At 39.4% G+C, this 20,642-nt stretch overlaps 1 protein-coding gene across 2 annotated transcripts in view; it reads right to left on the reverse strand.

The window, feature by feature from the left end:
• ZPBP (zona pellucida binding protein) overlaps positions 1-20,279 on the reverse strand; it is a 113,392-nt gene extending 93,113 nt beyond the window's left edge. The window contains exons 1-4 of one of the 2 annotated variants that reach the window (XM_047826540.1): positions 20,083-20,273; positions 18,273-18,353; positions 9,467-9,592; positions 169-318 (exon numbers count right to left, since the gene is read on the reverse strand). In XM_047826540.1, coding sequence (XP_047682496.1) covers positions 169-318; positions 9,467-9,592; positions 18,273-18,353; positions 20,083-20,248 — 523 coding nt within the window. In that variant the 5' untranslated portion in view covers positions 20,249-20,273. Of the gene's footprint in view, positions 1-168; positions 319-9,466; positions 9,593-18,272; positions 18,354-20,082 lie in introns of both variants that reach the window. The other variant, XM_047826548.1, reaches the window with a different exon arrangement.
• Positions 20,280-20,642: the final 363 nt, after the last annotated feature.

Consider the following 20,642-nt stretch of genomic DNA (forward strand, 5'->3'; position numbering starts at 1 on the left):
CAGCACTAACACTTACGCAGCACTTTGTAAAATAGCGGCAAGTAGTAGTTTTTCTTTAAAAGACAAAAAATAAAAATAAAAATAAAGTCCCTTTAAGACAAACCTAAAGATGTTTAAATATTTGAAAACATTAAGAAATGTTAACATACAACTAAATGCACTTCTTACCATATATAACGTATTTTAGTTGAAGATTTTTCACGATTTCCTCCACAGTAGGTTTATACTCCAGGAAACAGGTGTAAACTCCACTCATTCCCTCCTCAAAGTTCTGGAATATAAGGCTTCCTGTGGATGTTACTTGTGTAGTGCTGTTTTCTAATAAAGGAATAACACAGTAATTAAATTACACGACACTGAGATAAAATAACAAAATATTTTCTAAACAGAGCAAAACCATCAAAATTTACCTACAGAATCACTGGAGTTTGTCGGGGGCATAACTAGTGATTCCGTCTGGTGTTTGTTGACAGCAGATGCCAGGATGACCTTCTTAGTGTGTGAACTGGACTAACCAGGGGTCACCAACTGTGCGGCTGCCTAAGTGGCAGAGGAGACTGACAATTCCATGTACTTCATGCACTCCTAATCTCCTTGCATTGAAATGAACTCTATCAGATATTCGCATGTGTATAAAAGCAGCATTTATTTACATATGCTATAAAGTAATTATATATCCACATATGTATGTGCACTGATTGATAAGTTCTGCCCTCCGTAAGCTTACAAACTGTATGTGAAAGGGAGGAAACAATGTATCCAGAACAAAGACTAACCCAAGATACTAATAACTAGGAACTTCTAGTCATTACACAAGATACCAGGCAAAGGCTGGGTTACAACCTTAGGGTTGCAGAAGAGAGAAAACAAGAGACTGGATCACCCGACCTGCCCAAAGTCACACAATCAGAGCTGCAGTGTTGAGAATGAGGACTGGATGTTAAGAGCCCTTGGGACTTCCGTGTGCTTTGTTACTTAAGTACCACACTGGGAGGAAGCTGTGCTGTGTAACAGCAAAGAGGTGTGATTTAGAGGCTTGAGACATGGGTTTCAGGTCTACCTTTCTTTCTCATAAACTGTGTAACCCGAGGGTAATCACTTAATCTTTCTTAGGTCCAGCTCCATCATTTGTAAAACAAAGAATCATAATATACGACAGCATATCTCACAGAATTGTTTTCGTGTAACAAATACAACTTAAATTACTTGAAAAAGCTATAAATCCTTAAGTAATTCAAGTCATTATTCTGAAAGTGCATAACCAATTTTGCATTTGAAAATTTTTATATTAAAACTCATTCAATAATTTCATAGGCCCTTCATTAGAATGGAAAGTGTTGTCCCAGCAAATAATTATCTTTTTCCACTTTAAGTAAATAACATATTGCTTATAAATTTCAGGTTGAAATTTATTTTTGAATAAATGTAGTTCCTCAAAAAAAGACACAACAGGAATGTTCTTAATGATGAAATTTTCATTATTAACTTGCTCAATAAAAATCTGTTCGGTTTCAGGGCGCCCGGGTGGCTCAGTTGCCTGAGTGTCTGAGTCTTGATTTCAGTTCAGGCCATGATCCCAGGTGGTGGGATGGAGCCCCACACTGGGCTCCATGCTGAGCATGCTTCGGATTCTCTCTTTCCCTCTACCCCTTTACCCTGCTCATGCTTTCTCTTTTTCTCTCTCTCAAAATAAATAAATAAACATTTTTAAAAGTTTGCTGGGTTTCTAGTACATGCAAAGTCCTACTTCAGATACTGAAGGAGAAATGAATAGAGATGGATATACTCTCCCTCAAGGAATTTACACAGAATATTATGCCTTAAGAATTCCCATTTCCAAATCCTTGGATGAAGCTGAAAAAGAGGTTATAAATTGTGACTATGTTCCTATTGTAATGCTCATTTCTTTTTTGATGAAAGATTACATATTTACCATAAAATGTCTCTTTTCTAAAACAGATTAACAAGTTTTCAAGTGTTTGCTATAGATTTCAGCAGAGACAAATGCTTTATAGTAAATATGATAAAAGGTGGAGTCAAAGAAATACCACATGATTTCACTAGTATGTGGAATTTAAGAAACAAATGAGCACAGGGGAAAAAGAGAGAGAGAGGGGGGGGGCAAACCAAGAAAGAGACTCTTTAACAAGAGAGAACAAACTAATGGTTGGCATGGGGGAGGTGGGTGGTGGGCTGGGTGAAACAGGTGATCAGGGATCAAGGAGCACACTTGTGAGGAGCACCGGGGATTGTACGGAGGGGCTGGATCACTACACTCTACACCTGAAACGAATATTGCACTGTGTGTTAACCAAAATTTAAATAAAAACTTCAAAAAAAATTTTTAAATAAAGAAGAGTTAATACCGATTCTTCTCAAACTATAAAATAAAATGCCCATAGATTTTAAACACCATGAATATCATGCTGTCAATTAGGCTATGCATTCTTGGCTATAATTTTCCCAAACTAGAAGTATAAGTGCACTAATACATATCTGAATACCTATTACAATTTAAGTATTATGACGGCCAGAAAATCACGTAGGACATGATCCACGATAAAGCACCCTCTCACCTTCTTATTTTTAAAACATTAAAGTGGGAGTGCGCAGGAGGCTCAGTCAGTTAAACGTCCAACTCTTGATTTCAGCTCAGGTCATGATCTCACAGTCCTGAGACTGAACCCCACACTGGGGCCGAGCTGAGCGTGGAGCCTGCTTGAGATGCTTTCCCTCTCCCTCTGCCCTTCCCTCACTCATGCACTCCCTCTCTCTAAATGCATGCATGCATGCATGCATGCATGCATGAATGAATAAAAATTAAAAGCGGCACATTTTGAAAAGATACTCAGAGGATTTCACAGCCAACAGAAAAAGCCATGCTACAACACCACTTAACAAATGACCTTTAAGTAACAGTGTTTAAATGTGAATTTCATGATGCCAAAGGAACATGTAGGCAAAGGAACAACTCAGGCAACAGCACACAGTCCGTGAATAACTGAACTAAAGTCAATACTTCTTTCTCCACAACTTAGCTTGATCATCTAAAACTTTAGAGTTGGACTAGACTTCTAGTTCATGACTTACAACTCTAAAATTACACGGCAAAATTTAAGCACAATTTCATTATAACTTATTATTTAACAAAAAAATTAAGTTTGCACTTTTAGTTTCTGCTCAGATATGGAAACTGACCACAAGAACATCGACCCCACTATTACAATAAGGAAAAAGACAAATTGTCAGTTAACAATTTATCTCGAACCTATCAAAAAAACTGAGGTGAGAAGGTAACCAATAAACCTGAAATCTGGGGAGGGACAGTGACCTGTGGATAGAACCAGGACCCAAGCATTTAAGAAGACTCAGCTGAAAGTTCTCAATGATTTACTAAAAGCCAAGTGTCAACCTGTGTGAACATGTGAAACTTCTGAGGACCAGAGATACTGGGGTGGGGGGAGATGAGGTGTTACACCCTCTTATAGGGTGTACCCTCAGGAACACCTCAGACTGATCAAAGAGAAGGTCAGGGGAATCCTAGGCATGACTCCCACCGGACTTGGCTCAAGGAGGGGCCCAGCAACCCTGCCAAAAGTCCACCCACACCCATTTCCCCTACTTCCTGGTATGCAACAATGATTTAATGTATAGGGAGAGAAGGAACAAAAATAGTCACTTAGGACTCTGTGGAGACTTATTGCCACTGGGGAAGGAAACATAAAGGGAAAAGAGTCTCATCCTTGAGGAACAGTCAGCAAGAAGTACTAGGCCAACACTACAGATGGAGAAGGGGTTAGAGCATTTGTGACGGCTGCCCCCACCCCGGCCACAAGCCCCAGGGACACCATACCTGCCAAAGACCAGGCTTAACCGAACATCAGAGACTGTCCCTCTCTCCCAATGACCCGTCAGTAAAAGAGTCTAGTCAAAATGTAGTATAATCAAATTAGAAGAGATGCAAGAGATTCTAGAGATTTTTTTTTTTATAAAAAAGGAAAAACAAAGCCAAGAAAGGAAATGTTTTCTCCAAAGACACTGGAGAAAAAGAACTTCTCATCAACCAGCCTATACCTAAAACACCTTTAACTTTATCTGACTGAAGCTTTCAATAACCACAGCAACAACCAATATTAAACCAAGATAAATTCGTGACTAGATTAACACAAACTTCTAATACTAAAGACTTAATGCTATTTTTTAAAAAATTTTTAAATGTTTATTTATTTCTGAGACAGAGAAAGAGCATGAGTGGGGTAGGGGCAGAGAGAGAGGGAGACACAGAATCAGAAGCAGGCTCCAGGCTCTAAGCTGTCAGCACAGAGCCCGACACGGGGCTCAAACTCACAAACTGAGATCACAACCTGAGCCGCAGTCGGTCGCTCAACCAACTGAACCACCCAGGCGCCCCATTAATGCTATTTTTAAAAAGGTATTTATCTCAAAGCATAAAAATTCTTACTATCTATAGTCTTATTTTATTCAAGATGTCCAACTTTAACAAAAAACAAGGAGACATACAGATAAGTAAGACATATTTCCAAAATACCAGGCGATGTACAGAGTCAGACTCTTAAGTGACATATATGTCAAAAATATCAGACAGTTAATTTAAAATAACAATGACAAAAGCATTAAAATATTGAATAGAAAACATGGATAATATGCAAGACCAGACAGGAGATTTTAGCAGAGAAACTGAAATTACAAAAAATAATCAAATGAAAATGCCAGAACTAAAAGCAAAACAACATGGACAAAAACAAGAACAAAAAACACAGTAACACAAGGTATTCCTTCAATGGACTCATAAAAAGATCGATACAGCTTAGGAAAGAATCAATGAGCTTCAATATATGTCAAAAGAAACAACCCAATCTGAATCTCAAAGAGAAAAAATAAACCACCACCACCACCAGGAAGAAAGATCCAAGAGCTGTGCAACAATATCAAAGAGCGTTACATATAGGTGATAGAAATCTCAGAAGGAGAGGAGGGACAGCATGGGAAAGAATAAATATTTGAAGACATAATGGCAGAGAATTTTCAAAAATTAACGGCAAGCATCAAATTAAAGCTCCAAGAAGCTGATCAGGGCACCTGGGTGGCTCAGTCGGTTAAGCGACCGACTTCAGCTCAGGTCACGATCTTGCGGTCCGTGAGTTCGAGCCCCACGTCGGGCTCTAGACTGATGGCTCAGAGCCTGGAGCCTGCTTCCGATTCTGTGTCTCCCTCTCTCTCTGCCCCTCCCCCCGTTGATGCTCTGTCTCTCTCTGTCTCAAAAATAAATATACGTTAAAAAAAATTTTTTTAAATAAAAAATAAAATAAAATAAAAATCCAAGAAGCTGAGAGAACACTAAGCAAAATACAAAGAAAAAAAAAAAGAGGTACGTAAAATTCAAATCACTGAAAATGAAAGGCAAAGAAAAAAATCTTGAATTCAGTCAGAAATAAAATGGCATGCTGTCTACAGAAGGACAGGGATAAGATAACAGCAGACTTCTCATTAGGAACTATGCAAGCAAAAAGAATACAGAGGGCCATCTTTAGAATGCTGAAAGAAATAAACTGTCAATCCAGAATTCTACAAGCAACAAAAGATAAGCAAATTTAACCCAAAGCAAATAGAAGAAAGGAAATAATAAAAATAAAACCAGTAATCAGTGAAAGTAAAAAAAAAAACAAAATAAGAGAGAAAAATAAATCAAACCAAAAGCCGGTCCCTTGAAAAAACTGGTAAGAACATTTTTTTTAAATGTTTATTCATTTTTGAGAGACAGAGACAGAGAGTGCAAGCAGGGGAGGGGCAGAGAGAGAGGGAGACACAGGATCTGAAGAAGGCTCCAGGGTCTGAGCCGTCAGCACAGAGACTGGCATGGGGCTTGAACTCAGGAACCTTGAGATCATGAACTGAGCTGAAGTCACTGAACCAACTGAACCACCCAGGCATCCCAAGACTGGTAAAATTTTTAAACCTGTATCCAGAGAGACCAAAATGAAAGAGAAAAGACAGAGCCAATATCAGGCAGAATGGGGCACGTCATATAGATCCTGAATATATTAAAAAGATAGTAAGACAGTATCGTAACTACTTTATGCACATAAATTCAACAAGTTGAAAGAAGACTCTAAATTGGGCAAATTCTTTAAAAGATACAAAAAACCAAAAACTCACAAAATGATGAAAAGGGAAAATCAAAATCCCATTCCTCCCTCACTTAGACTGTATCTGTGAACTCTGAAGCTGGACTTCAGAGGCCGAGGACTTCAGTAAGCATCCTATTCTCTCAATGCCTCAGTTTTTTCACACCCAAAATGGACAGAATGACTGTACTGTACTGCAGAGGGCGGTCAGTATGGATAAACGTGTCTGTGGGTATATTTATACACATGACAAACACATAAAGAAAAGCCAGGGAATAATTCTGTAAATGTTCACAGTAGTGTTTACCTGACCAGTGTTCGGGGACAGAAAAATGGGATTTTTAAGCATCTTATTAGGAGTGCAACGGTCTTCGTAACGGTGTATCCTGCAGGTTCTAGGATGTCTGTTTTACCATATCGTGACTTGCATATATCTTATATACATCTGTACACATGATGTGATTCATTCAATAAAAAATAGTACAGGATAGAATGTCATCTTCAATCTCAAGAAGAATAATAAGAGTGTAGTTACTGGGTAAAACTCATGTGTGTATGTGCTTAGATATATTTAGAAAAATGGGGAAGCCCACCACCAAGAAGAGTTAATTCATCAGGTTGGGATCAGGGTTGGGGTAAGACGTACAAGTCTTTTTGCAAAAAATGCATTTTGTTTGTGAATAAAAAATACGGGAAGACAGGGGCGCCTGGGTGGCGCAGTCGGTTAAGCGTCCGACTTCAGCCAGGTCACGATCTCACGGTCCGTGAGTTCGAGCCCCGCGTCAGGCTCTGGGCTGATGGCTCAGAGCCTGGAGCCTGTTTCCGATTCTGTGTTTCCCTCTCTGTCTGCCCCTCCCCCGTTCATGCTGTCGCTCTCTGTCCCAAAATAAATAAACGTTGAAAAAAAAAATTTTAAAATATGGGAAGACAAACAGAGGAGGAGTGGGGGCAAGAAGAGAAAGAGGGAGAGAAGGTAGGGAGACAGGGTTGGGGGGGGACCGAACAAATCTAACATAGGTCCCCTATATTTTACAACCCATCTAAACAATCTGAATGTTTCTCTCCAGGGGCATGTGCAAGTAATTATACAATTACATGATTTCTTTTGCTAACTTTTAGGGAAACTATCTTTGGAATATTTATAAGTGTCCAAAAAGATTCTCCATTTTTCAAGCTTTAGGAAAATTAGACATTTCCAGATCTTTCTGAAATGATAATGATAGAACTAATGAGCCTGCAGACTGGTAGACAGTGAATTATGATGTGATCCTGCACTGAAATCTCAAATATGATGATGATGTCAACACCCGAATTTCCTGAGAATAGTTTTTATAAATAAAAAAAAAAACAAACCACTGTACTAACATGATTTAATCCTTACTTGGAAATAACTACACATCTGAATGTCTATTTTCCTTTATGAAAGTGAGTAAAATAAAATATTGCTCTTAGTTGCAGGATTCAAAATTCAATCACATACTATACTTTTCAAGATAAACTACAAGACTGGCAACGCATCTTAGAGAAGAAAATGTTTCAGATTTCAATTTCCGAATCAAAGGAGTAACAAATTGTAAAAAAACAATTCAATACTTAAATGCTTCTATTTTTGAACTTATGGAGTTTTAACACCAATGTAAAATATACTAACCTACATGCTTGTACTACATAATGTGCTACTATCACAGAGCAGTAAAAATAAAATCTGATCACATCATCAGTACTGGATGCTTCTATACCTGGCCCATTTCACTGATTTCTATTAAGTGCCCGATCTCTTGGAATTTTTTTGTCACTGATCTCTGCTAATCCATTCCTACTATGTTAGTACAATGAGGCAGAGACATTACACAAAGCCTAGCACAGTGCAGCCCCCAGGCAGGCACTCACTAAGAGCTGAGTACTTCTCACTAAGAGCTGAGTACTTCACTCTGAAGAACCATCTCACCTAGAGAGGAGTAACTATTTAAACCTTGAGCTTCTTCAGAATCAGCATAAATAGTTCAGAACTGTACGGCTAAGATTATTCAATTATATAAAAATATGAATTAAAACCTATTACGAAACAAGTGTTTCCTATGAATGTTTCCTGAGCCAAGTCTTGGTATGAATATAATGCCTTCCCCCAACCACCATAACAAAATAAACCCCCAGGTTTCCGTCTACAGGCACTCTCTCCAAATACCAGTAGGGAGAGGGAGGGAGGGAGAGAGAGAAAGAAAGAGAGGAAGAAAGGAAGGAAGAAAAAAGAAAATGTAAACAGATGTAAACAGAGCAATAAAGACAACTTCCCGGATGGTATGCAAAAATGATTAAGTGCTTCATTGAACACATAGTTAGGATGAAAATTCATTAAGCTGGTATTTAGCAAGGCTGAACACAAGAACAGCTAAGCTGATTTATATTTTTTAAACTACACTGCAAAAACAGATCAGCAAATGAAAGATTAGAAAAAAGATAATGCATTTCAAAATAACAAAAGAAGTTGAATGGAGCAAATGTTGATCAGACCAGTCATACCAATAGTAATCGCTATGTGGAACAAAAATACTTTCGTGAGATTAAGATCTTGTTTCCTCAAAAATTTATTGAAACCATAAGGCTACCATTCACATCTGTCTCTCGAGTCTGTCTTCTCCTCTGGATGAGTAACTGATTTACTAAGTTTCCTCTTTCGTAAGCACAGCACCAGTCATACATTAATACACAATCACGGTCAAACCATGCAGTATATCTAAATGCATGTTTTTAATACCAAAGTATGAAAAGCTAAATACGGTCTTTTTTTTAATAGATTCTAATATTGAAATTAAATTCAAATATAATCCACATTGGTATGGTTTTTAGTCAGAAAAAATATAAGATCAAAAAATGTAAAAACTCTACTAAAGACCTGAGCTGTCCCTATGTGGTGCTGTTTAAGACAAAACCATGTTTATAAATCTGCAGCTCAAAGGGCTCATTTGTATTTGTCAATAAAAACCAGAATTATATCTGCTTCTTCGTACACACTTGACTAACGGAAGTCAGAATGAAGAAACCAAAATGGCTCTAAGAACTTTTTAAAAAGTAACATTTTTGTGGAATATAGGTGCTCAGAGAATTCCCCAAACTCTTAAACAGTCATCAAGTGTCTCTATCTCAGATTAAGATGTGCAAAAAATGTCTATACCACCTGCACTGTTAGACTCTAACTCCAAAGGGAAATCACAGGAAAAAACAAGTGAGGAAACATATACATATGTATGAGATATGACTATTCTGTGTTCTGAGTATATTTCAGACATATCCATTGAATTATAATAGAAACAAAAGCCTACCTGAAATAATTTTTCCTTTTGGCCCATGCCACTGGAATGATGGATCTATCAGTTCCGAATTTCGCAGTCGCTGGGTTACACATAACACGTGTGGACTCTTTTGATGAAGCATAACATATACTTTCACTGAAAATACAACATTAAAATGTTCCAATAATATTTTGTATCATTTTATGCTCTATAATGCCTCACATTTTTGTAGTTTGCGTTGCATGTTTTTATAACTTTTCTTTGGGTAACTGCAATTACTTGATAAGGACTAAATTTCATTGCATTCCATATGATCACTAATACTCAAAAATATACACATGTATTATATTTGGGGGTGTATGCGGGTTTACCAATCTGAAAATAATGCATTGGGCTTTTATGCAGAGTTCATGACACTAACTTATTTTATTCTCAGGATATTATTTTAATTACAAAGTATTAAAACTAGTCTATACTAGACTGTATCTGTTTTGCAAAGACACCAAACCTGAAAGGAACCAATAAATCTGTTTATATTAGCAGAATAACTATTCACATTGATGTGATACAAAGTACTGAATTTGAAAGTTATAATGCGATTAAAAAGTCAAAAAATAAACATATGCTTTGATTTTGTTAAGCATTTTTCCCACTTTGCTTTAAAATTCAAAGAATCCTGATCATTAAACAAGCCAAAATTATATTCTTTAGGAAATACAAAAGGAACACAGTAAAGATTCAATTATCTTGAATTTACTCATAAATCAGCTTATGAGTAGAAAAGGTTTTGGCATGCCAACATTTCACTGATTCACCAAATACAAAGCTTTTTGTGATCCAGTAAAGAGTTGTATCTGAGAATCAAAACTCTGCCTAACTTGAGACGGTCTCTCAAGTCTCACCATATAGTGTGATGGTTACTGAATGCAGCTTTCGCTCACTCACTCCTTCATTCACTCCTTCATTTTTTAAGTAGGCTTCAACAGTTACAACCCTGATATGAAACATGAGCTGAAATCAAGAGTCCAACCCTTAACCAACTGAACCAATCTCCCCTGAATATAGCTATTAGATATAGATATTCTTCCATAGGTTAAGAAAGTTCCCTGTATGCTTAAATTATTTGTTTTATATCATTAATTGCTGTTAAATTTTAAGCAATTTTGTTCTATAGGATGCCTGGGTAGCTTAGTCGGTTAAGCGTCCGACTTTGGCTCAGGCCATGATCTCACAGTTAGTAGGTTTGAGCCCCGCATCAGGCTCTGTGCTCACAGCTCAGAGCCTGGAGCTTGCTTTGGATTCTGTGTCTCCCTCTGTCTCTGCTCCTCCACTGCTCGCTTTCTCTCTCTCTCAATCTCTCTCAAAAATAAATAAACGTTAAAATAAAAACGTAGGCACAAGTAGTAAAACATTGTAGAATAATCTATGTGCTGTAAGAAATCCACACTGAACTGAAATGTCCATCTATTAAGAATAAATGTAATCATATCCCATTTAAAAAGCAATAAAAAAGAAATCAGTGATACATGTTTTACAATTTAAGTTTAGAAATTAGAGTTTTAAAACAAAAACTGTGATAAAAAGTTGTGGTATCAGTGAAAATGGCAGAGTAAGGAACTCTAAAAATTATCCCCTTCATAAAGGTAATACAAAAACTGACAGAAATTGTCTGGATCAACATTTTCAGAGCTCTGGAAATTACTCAAAGACTTGAGGCAACTCATGAAAAGTTTATTCAAGAAAAACAACTGAATCTTTGGCATGATGGGTTGAATTATGCCTCTCCCCAGATTCATATGTTTAGGCCCTAACCACCAGTATCTCAGAATGTGAACTTATTTGGCCATAGTGTCTTTAGAAAAGTAATCAAGTTAGGGGTGCCTGGATGACTCAGTCGGTTAAGCGTCCAACTTCAGCCCGTGTCATGATCTCACGGTTTGCGGGTGTGAGTCCCGCGTCGGGCTCTGTGCTGACAACTGAGAGCCTGGAGCCTGCTTCGGATTCTGCGTCTCCCTTTCTCTCTGCCCCTCCCCTGCTTGCTGTCTCTCTCTCCCAAAAATAAATAAACATTAAAAAAAAAAAGAAAAGTAATAAAGTTAAAATGAAGTCATTACGGCAAGCCTCATCCAATACTACTGGTGTCTTATAAAAGGGGAAAATCTGGACACACATACAAATTACAGAGGGGATGTGATGTGAACAGACACAGGCAGAAGAAGATGGCCACCCACAAGCCATGAAAGGAGAACTGGTACAGATCTCGCAGCCCTCAAGCAGAATCAACCCTGTCTCTGTGACTGAACTTCTCCCCTCCAGAACTGGGAGACAATAAAATTGTGTTGTTTAATCCAACCACTGTGTGGCAATTTGTGGCAGGATCCAGGTGCGCTGGTAGCACTGTAAGTTTCCTTATTCCCATCGCCCCCCTCCCTAGCTCTGCCTTAGCTCTGCCCACCGCTACACCAATCACTGTAAGAACGAGCACCCTGGTAGCCACTAGAAGGGCCAACAGGGTTGGCAAGACTTCTATGCTTCCGTCCCAGAGAATGCCATTATTGGACTTCTCTGGCAGTTTCCAACAAGGCTGTCTTTGCTGGATCTAACGCAAAGCACAACCACTATAAGAAGCCTTTTCCCAAAAAGTATTTTTCAAAAGCAACTAGAGAGTTTCATTTAACTTTATAAATGCCTGATGCAGTGCGTAACAGTTGGGTTAAACAGCAGGGCAACCAATAAGCTTATGAGGAAAAGCTGGAAATGACATCCACAGGAGCTTGAAAGTTCTAACATATTCCTAGCAAAGCAGAAGACCACATACATGCATGCATGGGGCAGAGGGCAGGGGGTGGGGGGTGCATGCCTAAGACTCAGCATGCTCAGTCAAGAACAAGAACTTAAGTTCTTAACGTGTGGCTGAAATTGATGCTCTGGCTAGCTAATATTTAGGGTGTGCCCCAACCAGCACGCAGAGCCTCTGCAAAGACCAGGAGACTGGCTGTGGTGTTCATGAAATCTCCATCCAATGATTGGCCTAAGCTAACTGAGCATAGACTTCAGTGGCTACATGACGAACAACACAAAATGTAAAGAATTAGTTCAGAAAAGTCATTAAACATACAAACAACAACAGCAAACACCAACAACATCAATATCTGATTTCCAGAGTTGCCACATTAAATTACTTAAAAAGTCCAGTTTTTAACCAAATATATGAAACATAAAAAAAAAAACACACAAAAACCAGGGAGATATAGTCATAGGTAGGAAAAAAAGAAAGCAATCAATAGAAATTGTCCCTGAGGAAGCCCAAATTTTGGAATTACTGAACAGTTATTTTAAATATGATCAAAGAACATTATGTCTTAAGTACTAAAAAAAAGGTATGGAAATGTCTTCCTCCCAACAAAGATTATCAATAATGAAACAGAAGTTATCAAAAACAAAAAACAAAACAAAAGAAATTCTGTATTAAAAAGTACAATAATTGAATTGAAAAATTCACTGTAAGAATCAAAAGCAGATGTAGGCAGGCAGAAAAAAGAATCCAAAGACCTCAAGACAGATCAATTGGGGAGTATCCAGTGTAAGAAAGAGGGAAAAAAATAATAAAGATAAATGAACAGTACCCAGAGACCTGTGGGAAATCATCAAACACTCCAGTATATACATAATAAAAGTCCCATGGAAGAGAGGAGAGCAAAAAGGCATAAAGATATTTGAAGAAACAATGGCAAAATCCCCCAAACTGATGAAAAACATGAATCAACACATCTAAAAAGCTCAATGAACTCAAACTAGGACAGATTCAAAGGGATCCACATCCAGACACATCATAATCATCTGCCCAAGTCCCAAAAGACAGACTCTTAAAAGCAGCAAGAGAAGCAACTTGTTACATACATATGGTCCTCAAATGAGCTGATTTCTCACCAGAAACAATGAAAAACAAAGTCTGAATAGACCAAAAGCAAGGAAAGTGACTGAATTAGTAATCAAAACTCTTTCTATAAAGAAAAGCCCAGCACCAGATGAATCCACTGGTGAATTTCACCAAACAAGTCGAACTAACAACAATACTTCACAAACTCTTCCAAAAATTAGAAGAGAAGGGAACATGTCCCAACTCATTTTATCAAATCACTATTACCCTAAAGCCAAATTCTGACAAAGACAACACAAGAAAACTATAGAACTGCTTCCCCTATGAATATAGACATAAAAGGCCTCAGAATAGTAGCAGCCAATCCTGCAGCATGAAAAAGAATTATGCTTCATAATAAGCCAGGATTTATCCCAGGAATGCATGGCTAATTCAAAATACAAAAATCAGTCACTGTAATACCACATTATGTCAATACGATAAAGGACAAAAAACACACAATCATCTCAATGTATGCAGAAAAAGCATTTAACAAAATGCAACACCCTTTCACAATAAAAGCACTCAACAAACTAGGAACAGAAGGGATTTCCTCAATCTGATAAATAACATCTACAAAAAAGTCACAGCTGGGGCGCTTGGGTGGCTCAGTCGGATGGGCGTCCAACTTCGGCTCAGGTCATGATCTCACGGTCCATGAGTTCGAGCCCTGCGTCGGGCTCTGTACTGACAGCTCAGAGCCTGAAGCCTGCTTCAGAGTCTGTGTCTCCCTCTGTCTCTGCCCCTCCTCCACTCATGCTCTGTCTCTGTCTCTCTCAAAAATAAACATTAACAAATTTTTTTTTAAAAAGTCACAGCTAACACCATACTTAATAGTGAAAGACTAAAACCTTTCCCTCCCCCTAAGATCAGGACTAAGACATGCATATTTATTATCAATATGGAACGGAAGGTTCTGGCTGGAGCAACTGCCAAGAAAATAAAAGGCATCCATATTGGAAAGGAAAAAATAAAACTATATTTGAAAATCCTAAGAAATGACTTCCCCACCAACTAAAAATATTGAGCTAAATAAATGATTCAGTAAGGTGACAGGACACAACATCGATGTGAAAAATTCAATTATATTTTTACATAATAGCAATGAGCAATCCAAAACCTAAATAATGAAAACTGTTCCATTTACAACAGCATAAAAAAGAATAAAATATTTAGAAATAAACTTAACAGAAGCGGCACAAGACCTGTACACTGAAAGCTAGAAGACATCACTGAAGGAAACTGAAGAATAAATAAATGGAAAGACACCCTATGTTCACGAATATGGTTAAGTTGGTGGTGCTACAAAAACTGATCTACACTTTCAATGCAATTCCTACTGACATCCCAATGGGCTTTTCTACAGAAATGGACAACCTGATTCTAGCATTAATATCGAATTGCAAGAGACCCAGAATGGCCAAAACAATCTTGAAAAAGACCAAATTTGAAGGACTCACACTTAATGATTTCAAAACAGCAATCAAGACAGCATAGTACCGGCAAAAGGACTGATAGCAATGAAATAGAATTTAGAGTCCAGAAAAAATTCATACATCTATGGCAAACTTCTACTCAACAAGGCACCAAGAAAATTCAACAGAGAAAGAAAAGTCTCTTGAAGAAATGGTACTGGAACAACTGGATGTCCACATGCAAAAGAATGAACTTTGACCCCTGTCTCGTACCATATGCAAATATTAATTCAAAACGGGATTAAAGACCTAAATGTAAGAGCCAAAACTATGAAATTCTTATAAGAAAATACAGAAATAAAACTTTATGACTGTTGATTAGAGGACTGTTTCCGAGATATAGCACTGAAAACACTGGTACTAAAGAAAAAAATAAAAACCGGACTTTATCAGAGTTTAAGATGTGTGCTTTAAAGCACACTATTAAAAAACTGAAAACACGTTTGTTCGTTTGCTTTATTTCTTAAATTCCACATACGAGTGAAATCATATGGTATTTGACTCTCCCTCTGACGGACTTATTTCACTTAGTATTATACTCTCTAGCTCCATCCACATCCTTGCAAATGACAAGATTTAATTCTGTTTTAGGGCTCAGTAATATTCCATTGTGTATATGTACCACGTCTCCTTTACCTATTCATCTAACAATGGTCATTTGGGTTGCTTACAAATGAACAAAGAAGTCCCTCCCCCCACTCTTCCTTGGCACAGTCATCAAGGCCACCCTCAGACCCCTGGTGCAGCCCAAGATCATTAAAAAGAGGACCATGAAGTTCATCTAGCACCAGACTGATATGTCAAAATGAAGTGCAATAGCAGAAACCCAGGGGATCGGGACAGGGTGTGCAGGAGATTCAAGGGCCAGATCCTGATGCCCAACACTGGAGTTGCTTCCAGAAGTTCCTGGTCCACAACGTCAAGGAGCATGAAGAGCTGCTGATGTGCAACTAGTCTTATGTGCAGAAACTGCTCCCAATGTCTCTTCTAAGAATGGCAAAGCCATTGTGGAAAGAGCAGCCCAGCTGGCCATCAGAGTCACAAATCCCAATGCCAGTTTGTGCAGCAAAGAAAATGAATAGACAACTTGTGTGCACGTTGCGTTTGTGTTAATAAAACCATAAAACTACAAAAAAGAGAGAGAAGGAGAGAGAGAGAGAGAGAGAAACTAAAAACAGACTCTTAACTACAGAAAACAAACTGATGGTTTCCAGAGGGAGGTACTGGGGGGATGGGTGAAATAGTTGATGGGGATTAAGAGTACACACATCTTGATAGGTTTTGAATAATTTATAGAATTGTTGAATCACTATATTGTACACCTGAAATTAATACAACACTGTATATTAACTATACTGGAATTAAAATTTAAAGTCTTTAAAAACATTTTTTTAAGTGAAAACACAATCCACAGTGCAGCCGCTCTAAGAAAACAGTGTGGAGGTTCCTCAAAAAATTAAAACTAGAACTACCCTACGACCCAGCAATAGCACTACTAGGAATTTATCCAAAGGAGTGCTGATTCATAGGGGCATATGTACCCCACCGTTTATAGCAACACTTTCAACAATAGCCAAATTATGTTGGAAAAAAATGGAAAGAGCCTAAATGTCCATCAACTGATGAATGGATAAAGAAGATGTGGTTTATATAGACAATGGAATACTACTTAGCAATGAAAAAGAATGAAATCCTGCCATTTGCAGCAACGTGAATAGAAGTGGAGGGTCTTATGCTAAGTAAGTCAGTCAGAGAAAGACACATATTGTATGTTTTCACTCATATGTGGAACTTGAGAAACTTTACAGAAGACCATGGAGGAAGGGCAGGGAAAAAATAGTTACAGAGATGGAGGGAGGCAAATCCATAAGAGACTCTTAAATACAGAGAACAAACTGAGGGTGGACGTGGGGAGTCGGGGAGAGGGAAAAATGGGTGGTGGGCATTGAGGAGGACACTTGTTGGGATGAGCACTGGGTGTTGTGTGTAACTGATGAATTACGGGAATCTACCCCCCAAACCAAGAGCACACTGTATACACTGTACATGAGCCAACTTGACAATAAACTATATTAAAAAATAATAAAATAAAGATTCTACTAAGAAAAAAAAGAAAATACAATCTATAATATTGGAGAAATTGTAAATCAAATATCTAACAAGGGTTTAGCATCCAGAATGTAAGAAAAAGAAAAAACCTCTTCCAACTCAATATATATATATATATATATATATACATACATACATATACATATATATATATATATACATATACGTATATATATTCAACTAAAAAACGGGCAAAGGACTTGGGCATTTATGCAAAGCAGATACCCAAACGTCCATTAAACACACGAAAAGATCTTAAACATCATTAGACATTAGGGAAATGTAACTCAAAACCACATGAAAACCCACTTCACAGACACTAGGTTAGCTATGATTGAAAAAGATGAACAATAACAAATGCTGGGAAGGATGCTGTAAAATTTGAGTCCTCATACTTTGCTGATGTGAAAGTAAAATAATGAAGACTCTGAAAAATAGTTCAGCAGTTCCTCAAATAAACATAGAGTTGCCGTATGTTCCAGGTGTATATTGAGAATTTAAAACATGATCACACAGAAACTTTTCAGGGATGTTTGTAACAGCATTATTCAAAATAGTCAAAAAGTGGAAACCATGGTGCATCCATAGGATAGAATATTCAGCCACAAAAACCAATGATGTGCGGATACTTTCTATAACATGAATGAGCCTCAAAAACATTATAATAAGTAAAAGAAGCCAGATGCAAAGCAGCACAAAATGTATGATTCCACTTACATAAAGGTCCAGAATAGGCAAATTAATAGGATATTAGTGGTTTCCAGCAGCTGGAGAGTGACTGCTTAATGGGCACGGCATTTCTTTGTGGAGATACCAAAATGTTGTGAAATTACATACTGCTGATGGTTACACAACCTTGTCAATATACTAAAAGCTACTGGAATGTACACTTACAAGGAGGAATTTTAAGGCATGTGACTTTACCTCAGTTAAAAAAAAAAAAAGTTTTAGTTGCTATGCTTCTCATGTGACTATTGCAAAAGCTTATAAATCCAAATCCTTTTCAACTGAAAAAACTGTAGCATATTTGAACTGCATACATTTAATATAATGGCTAAAATTATACAATAACAAGCAGAAACACTATAGGCAACTTTAATTACATGACTTCTAGAAATAACTATACTTGGCCCACTTAAGCAATTACAGCAAACAGAATCAGACCTGGATGAATAAAACTATATGGAAACAATTCAAATCCATTTCCATAGAAGGAAAAGAACCTTAGGAGACTAAGGTGTCTGCACAACATTAGCCTCTTGGACGAGATTGATAAAACCTAAACAAATGATAAATACTTTCTTAAAATTACTGAACATCTATTCGCTAATACCTGGAAAATTTGACGATCCCACTATTTTCACCGTATCCTGGGTCAAGCGAAAACCTCTTGGTAATCGAATCAAATATCCAGCTATCAAGAACAAAAACAAACGATCAGCAATCTGCTTCATTAGAAATTCCAGGGTATTCTTTAGTAGAGTATATTTGATCTCGGTTGAAGAGATGCCAGCGAAATTACTCTACTTCCTGCTTCCCCCTACTGTATCTCATCCCTGGTTTTTTTCTACATCCACTCAGAAAACTCTGTTTTTAAAGTCCCAATGCCCCACGCCTCAAGACCCAAATCACAAGTCCCTCTTCCTTGAAACCTGTCTGTCCTGATCACTTACTTTCCCTCGCTTCCATCACCAGCACCTCTTCAATGACATGCACTGTACATTGTATTACAGTTCTTTATGTACACATGTGATTTTTCTTGTTATAGACTCCATCGATGGTAGAACCTATGTTTGTGTCAACCTATGAAGAACCAGTACCAAGCATCTTGCACATGGTACAAACTAAATAATAATAGTTGCATACAATATATTCTGATATTCTTCGGTCGTTGCTGAATGAGCAAATGGGCATAATAGTGTGCACTGACCAAGTCGTAGGAGCACTATAAAAAAAAACACAGTAAGGCATATACCCAAAAACATTTAACAGAGAGGGAGGAGAGTGCAAAGAAACAAGTATGGTATTCAAAGTCAGAAAACCACTTACTGGTCTTAGGAAAGTCACCTTAAACTCTAGCATCTTCAGTTTTCTCATCTGCAAAATGGGACTGAACTGCAGATTTACAGTTACTGTAGGGGCTGAACCCAAACTATCAGATGCTATGTAAGTATCAGTCTTTTCTATTCAGAGCTTACATACTAGACACTGCCTGCTTTGTTCTATTTATTCTATCCTCAGGTCTGATCTTGTCAACGGATCAACAGGTAGCTCACACACACCCCATCACATCTAGCATAAGACCAAGGGTCAGGGTCAAGAAGCATCCTTCTCCTACTGGGTAATTAAAGGTTACGGGCTACTCCTTACATATCCTAGAACCTTACGAGCCCTGACGCCTAGACTTTGGAATAGCTCGGAATGTCTATTCACTCCATTTCTTTCCTTTCTCCTCCTTAGCCCATGCCTTCCTCCACAGTCCCTCTACAATTACATTCCTGGAGGGCTTCTTTTCTCATTTCTCTTCTTTTGTACAACTTGTAGCATTTTAAGCAACTCCCTTTTGTGCTTTTTATTATTCGATTCTGGGAGAGACTTTATTTAAAAAAAAAAAAAAAGAGTCTAACATTTGAAGGCTAAACAACGCAGCCACCACCTTTCCAGTTACAGGACACCGGCTGAAACTCCTGCTTCACTTTTGTGTTGGCCAATAACCGAAGTAACATTTTGAAAACAGGATGGAACTTCTTGGGGCACAAAGAGGGCGACAAAGGGCGGCGGGAACACGTCAAACCCTTGAACATCCCAGTCTCTCCCCCGTTTTACGACTAAAACCAGTAGATGGAGCCCCGCGACCACGGATGATCACAAAGCTCCGTGTGCAACCAACCCCCTGTGGGGCCGAAAACCGCCCGGGGCCAATCGGGGGGCTGCTTCACAGCCCATCTGACTTCAAACCCGGGAGCCCTGCTGCCTGTACGGAGTCAGCCGCTGCCCCGCGCTAACGCGCGTTTCCCCCGCGGGTTTCCAAGAAAACACACCCCCCACCATGGCCGGTACCGGAGTTTCTTCGGTTCGGCGGGCGCACGTGACCCGAGGGGGGCGGGGGGAGAGAGCCCGCCGCCCGGGCGCCTGCGCCTCACCTGACGAGGACGCCCGCGCCATGAAGGCGGAGAGCAGGAGGACGACCGCGGCCCGGGAGAGCGGGGAGCCCGCGGCCCGGGCCCGCCGCCAGCCCCGCCGCGCCCAGCCGGGGCCCGAGGCCTCCATCCACTCGCCTCCGCCGCCGCCTGCCGACCGTCGGCGCATAAGGTCGTTAATCGGCGCGCGCCCACCGGCCCGGACCGGAAGAGAGGCCGGAAGGGCGGGTCGCCGCTTCCGCGGGGCGGGGCTGGGCCGGCCGCGTGGCCAGCGTCCCTCGACGCCAACCTCGGGGGCGCGGTGCCGCCCACCATGCAGCGGCCCGGCTGCGCCCCGGGGACCTCGGCGCCGCCCAGGGAGCTGTGGGGAGCGGGAGCGCCCTGCTGAAGGTTCTGGAGCGAGAGGAGCACCACGGACCGCCCCCCCCCACCCCCCCGCCCTCGCCCCTCCCTTTGAGTGCGCGTTGGCGGGCCGAGCGAGGCCGCCTCATGAGGCTCAGCACCCGGGCCAGCCCTGGGCAGCAGGCGGTGGGAACTGAGTGAGTGGGACGCACGACCACCTG

Source organism: Prionailurus viverrinus, chromosome A2 (assembly GCF_022837055.1).
Source record: "Prionailurus viverrinus isolate Anna chromosome A2, UM_Priviv_1.0, whole genome shotgun sequence".
Lineage (NCBI taxonomy): Eukaryota > Metazoa > Chordata > Mammalia > Carnivora > Felidae > Prionailurus > Prionailurus viverrinus.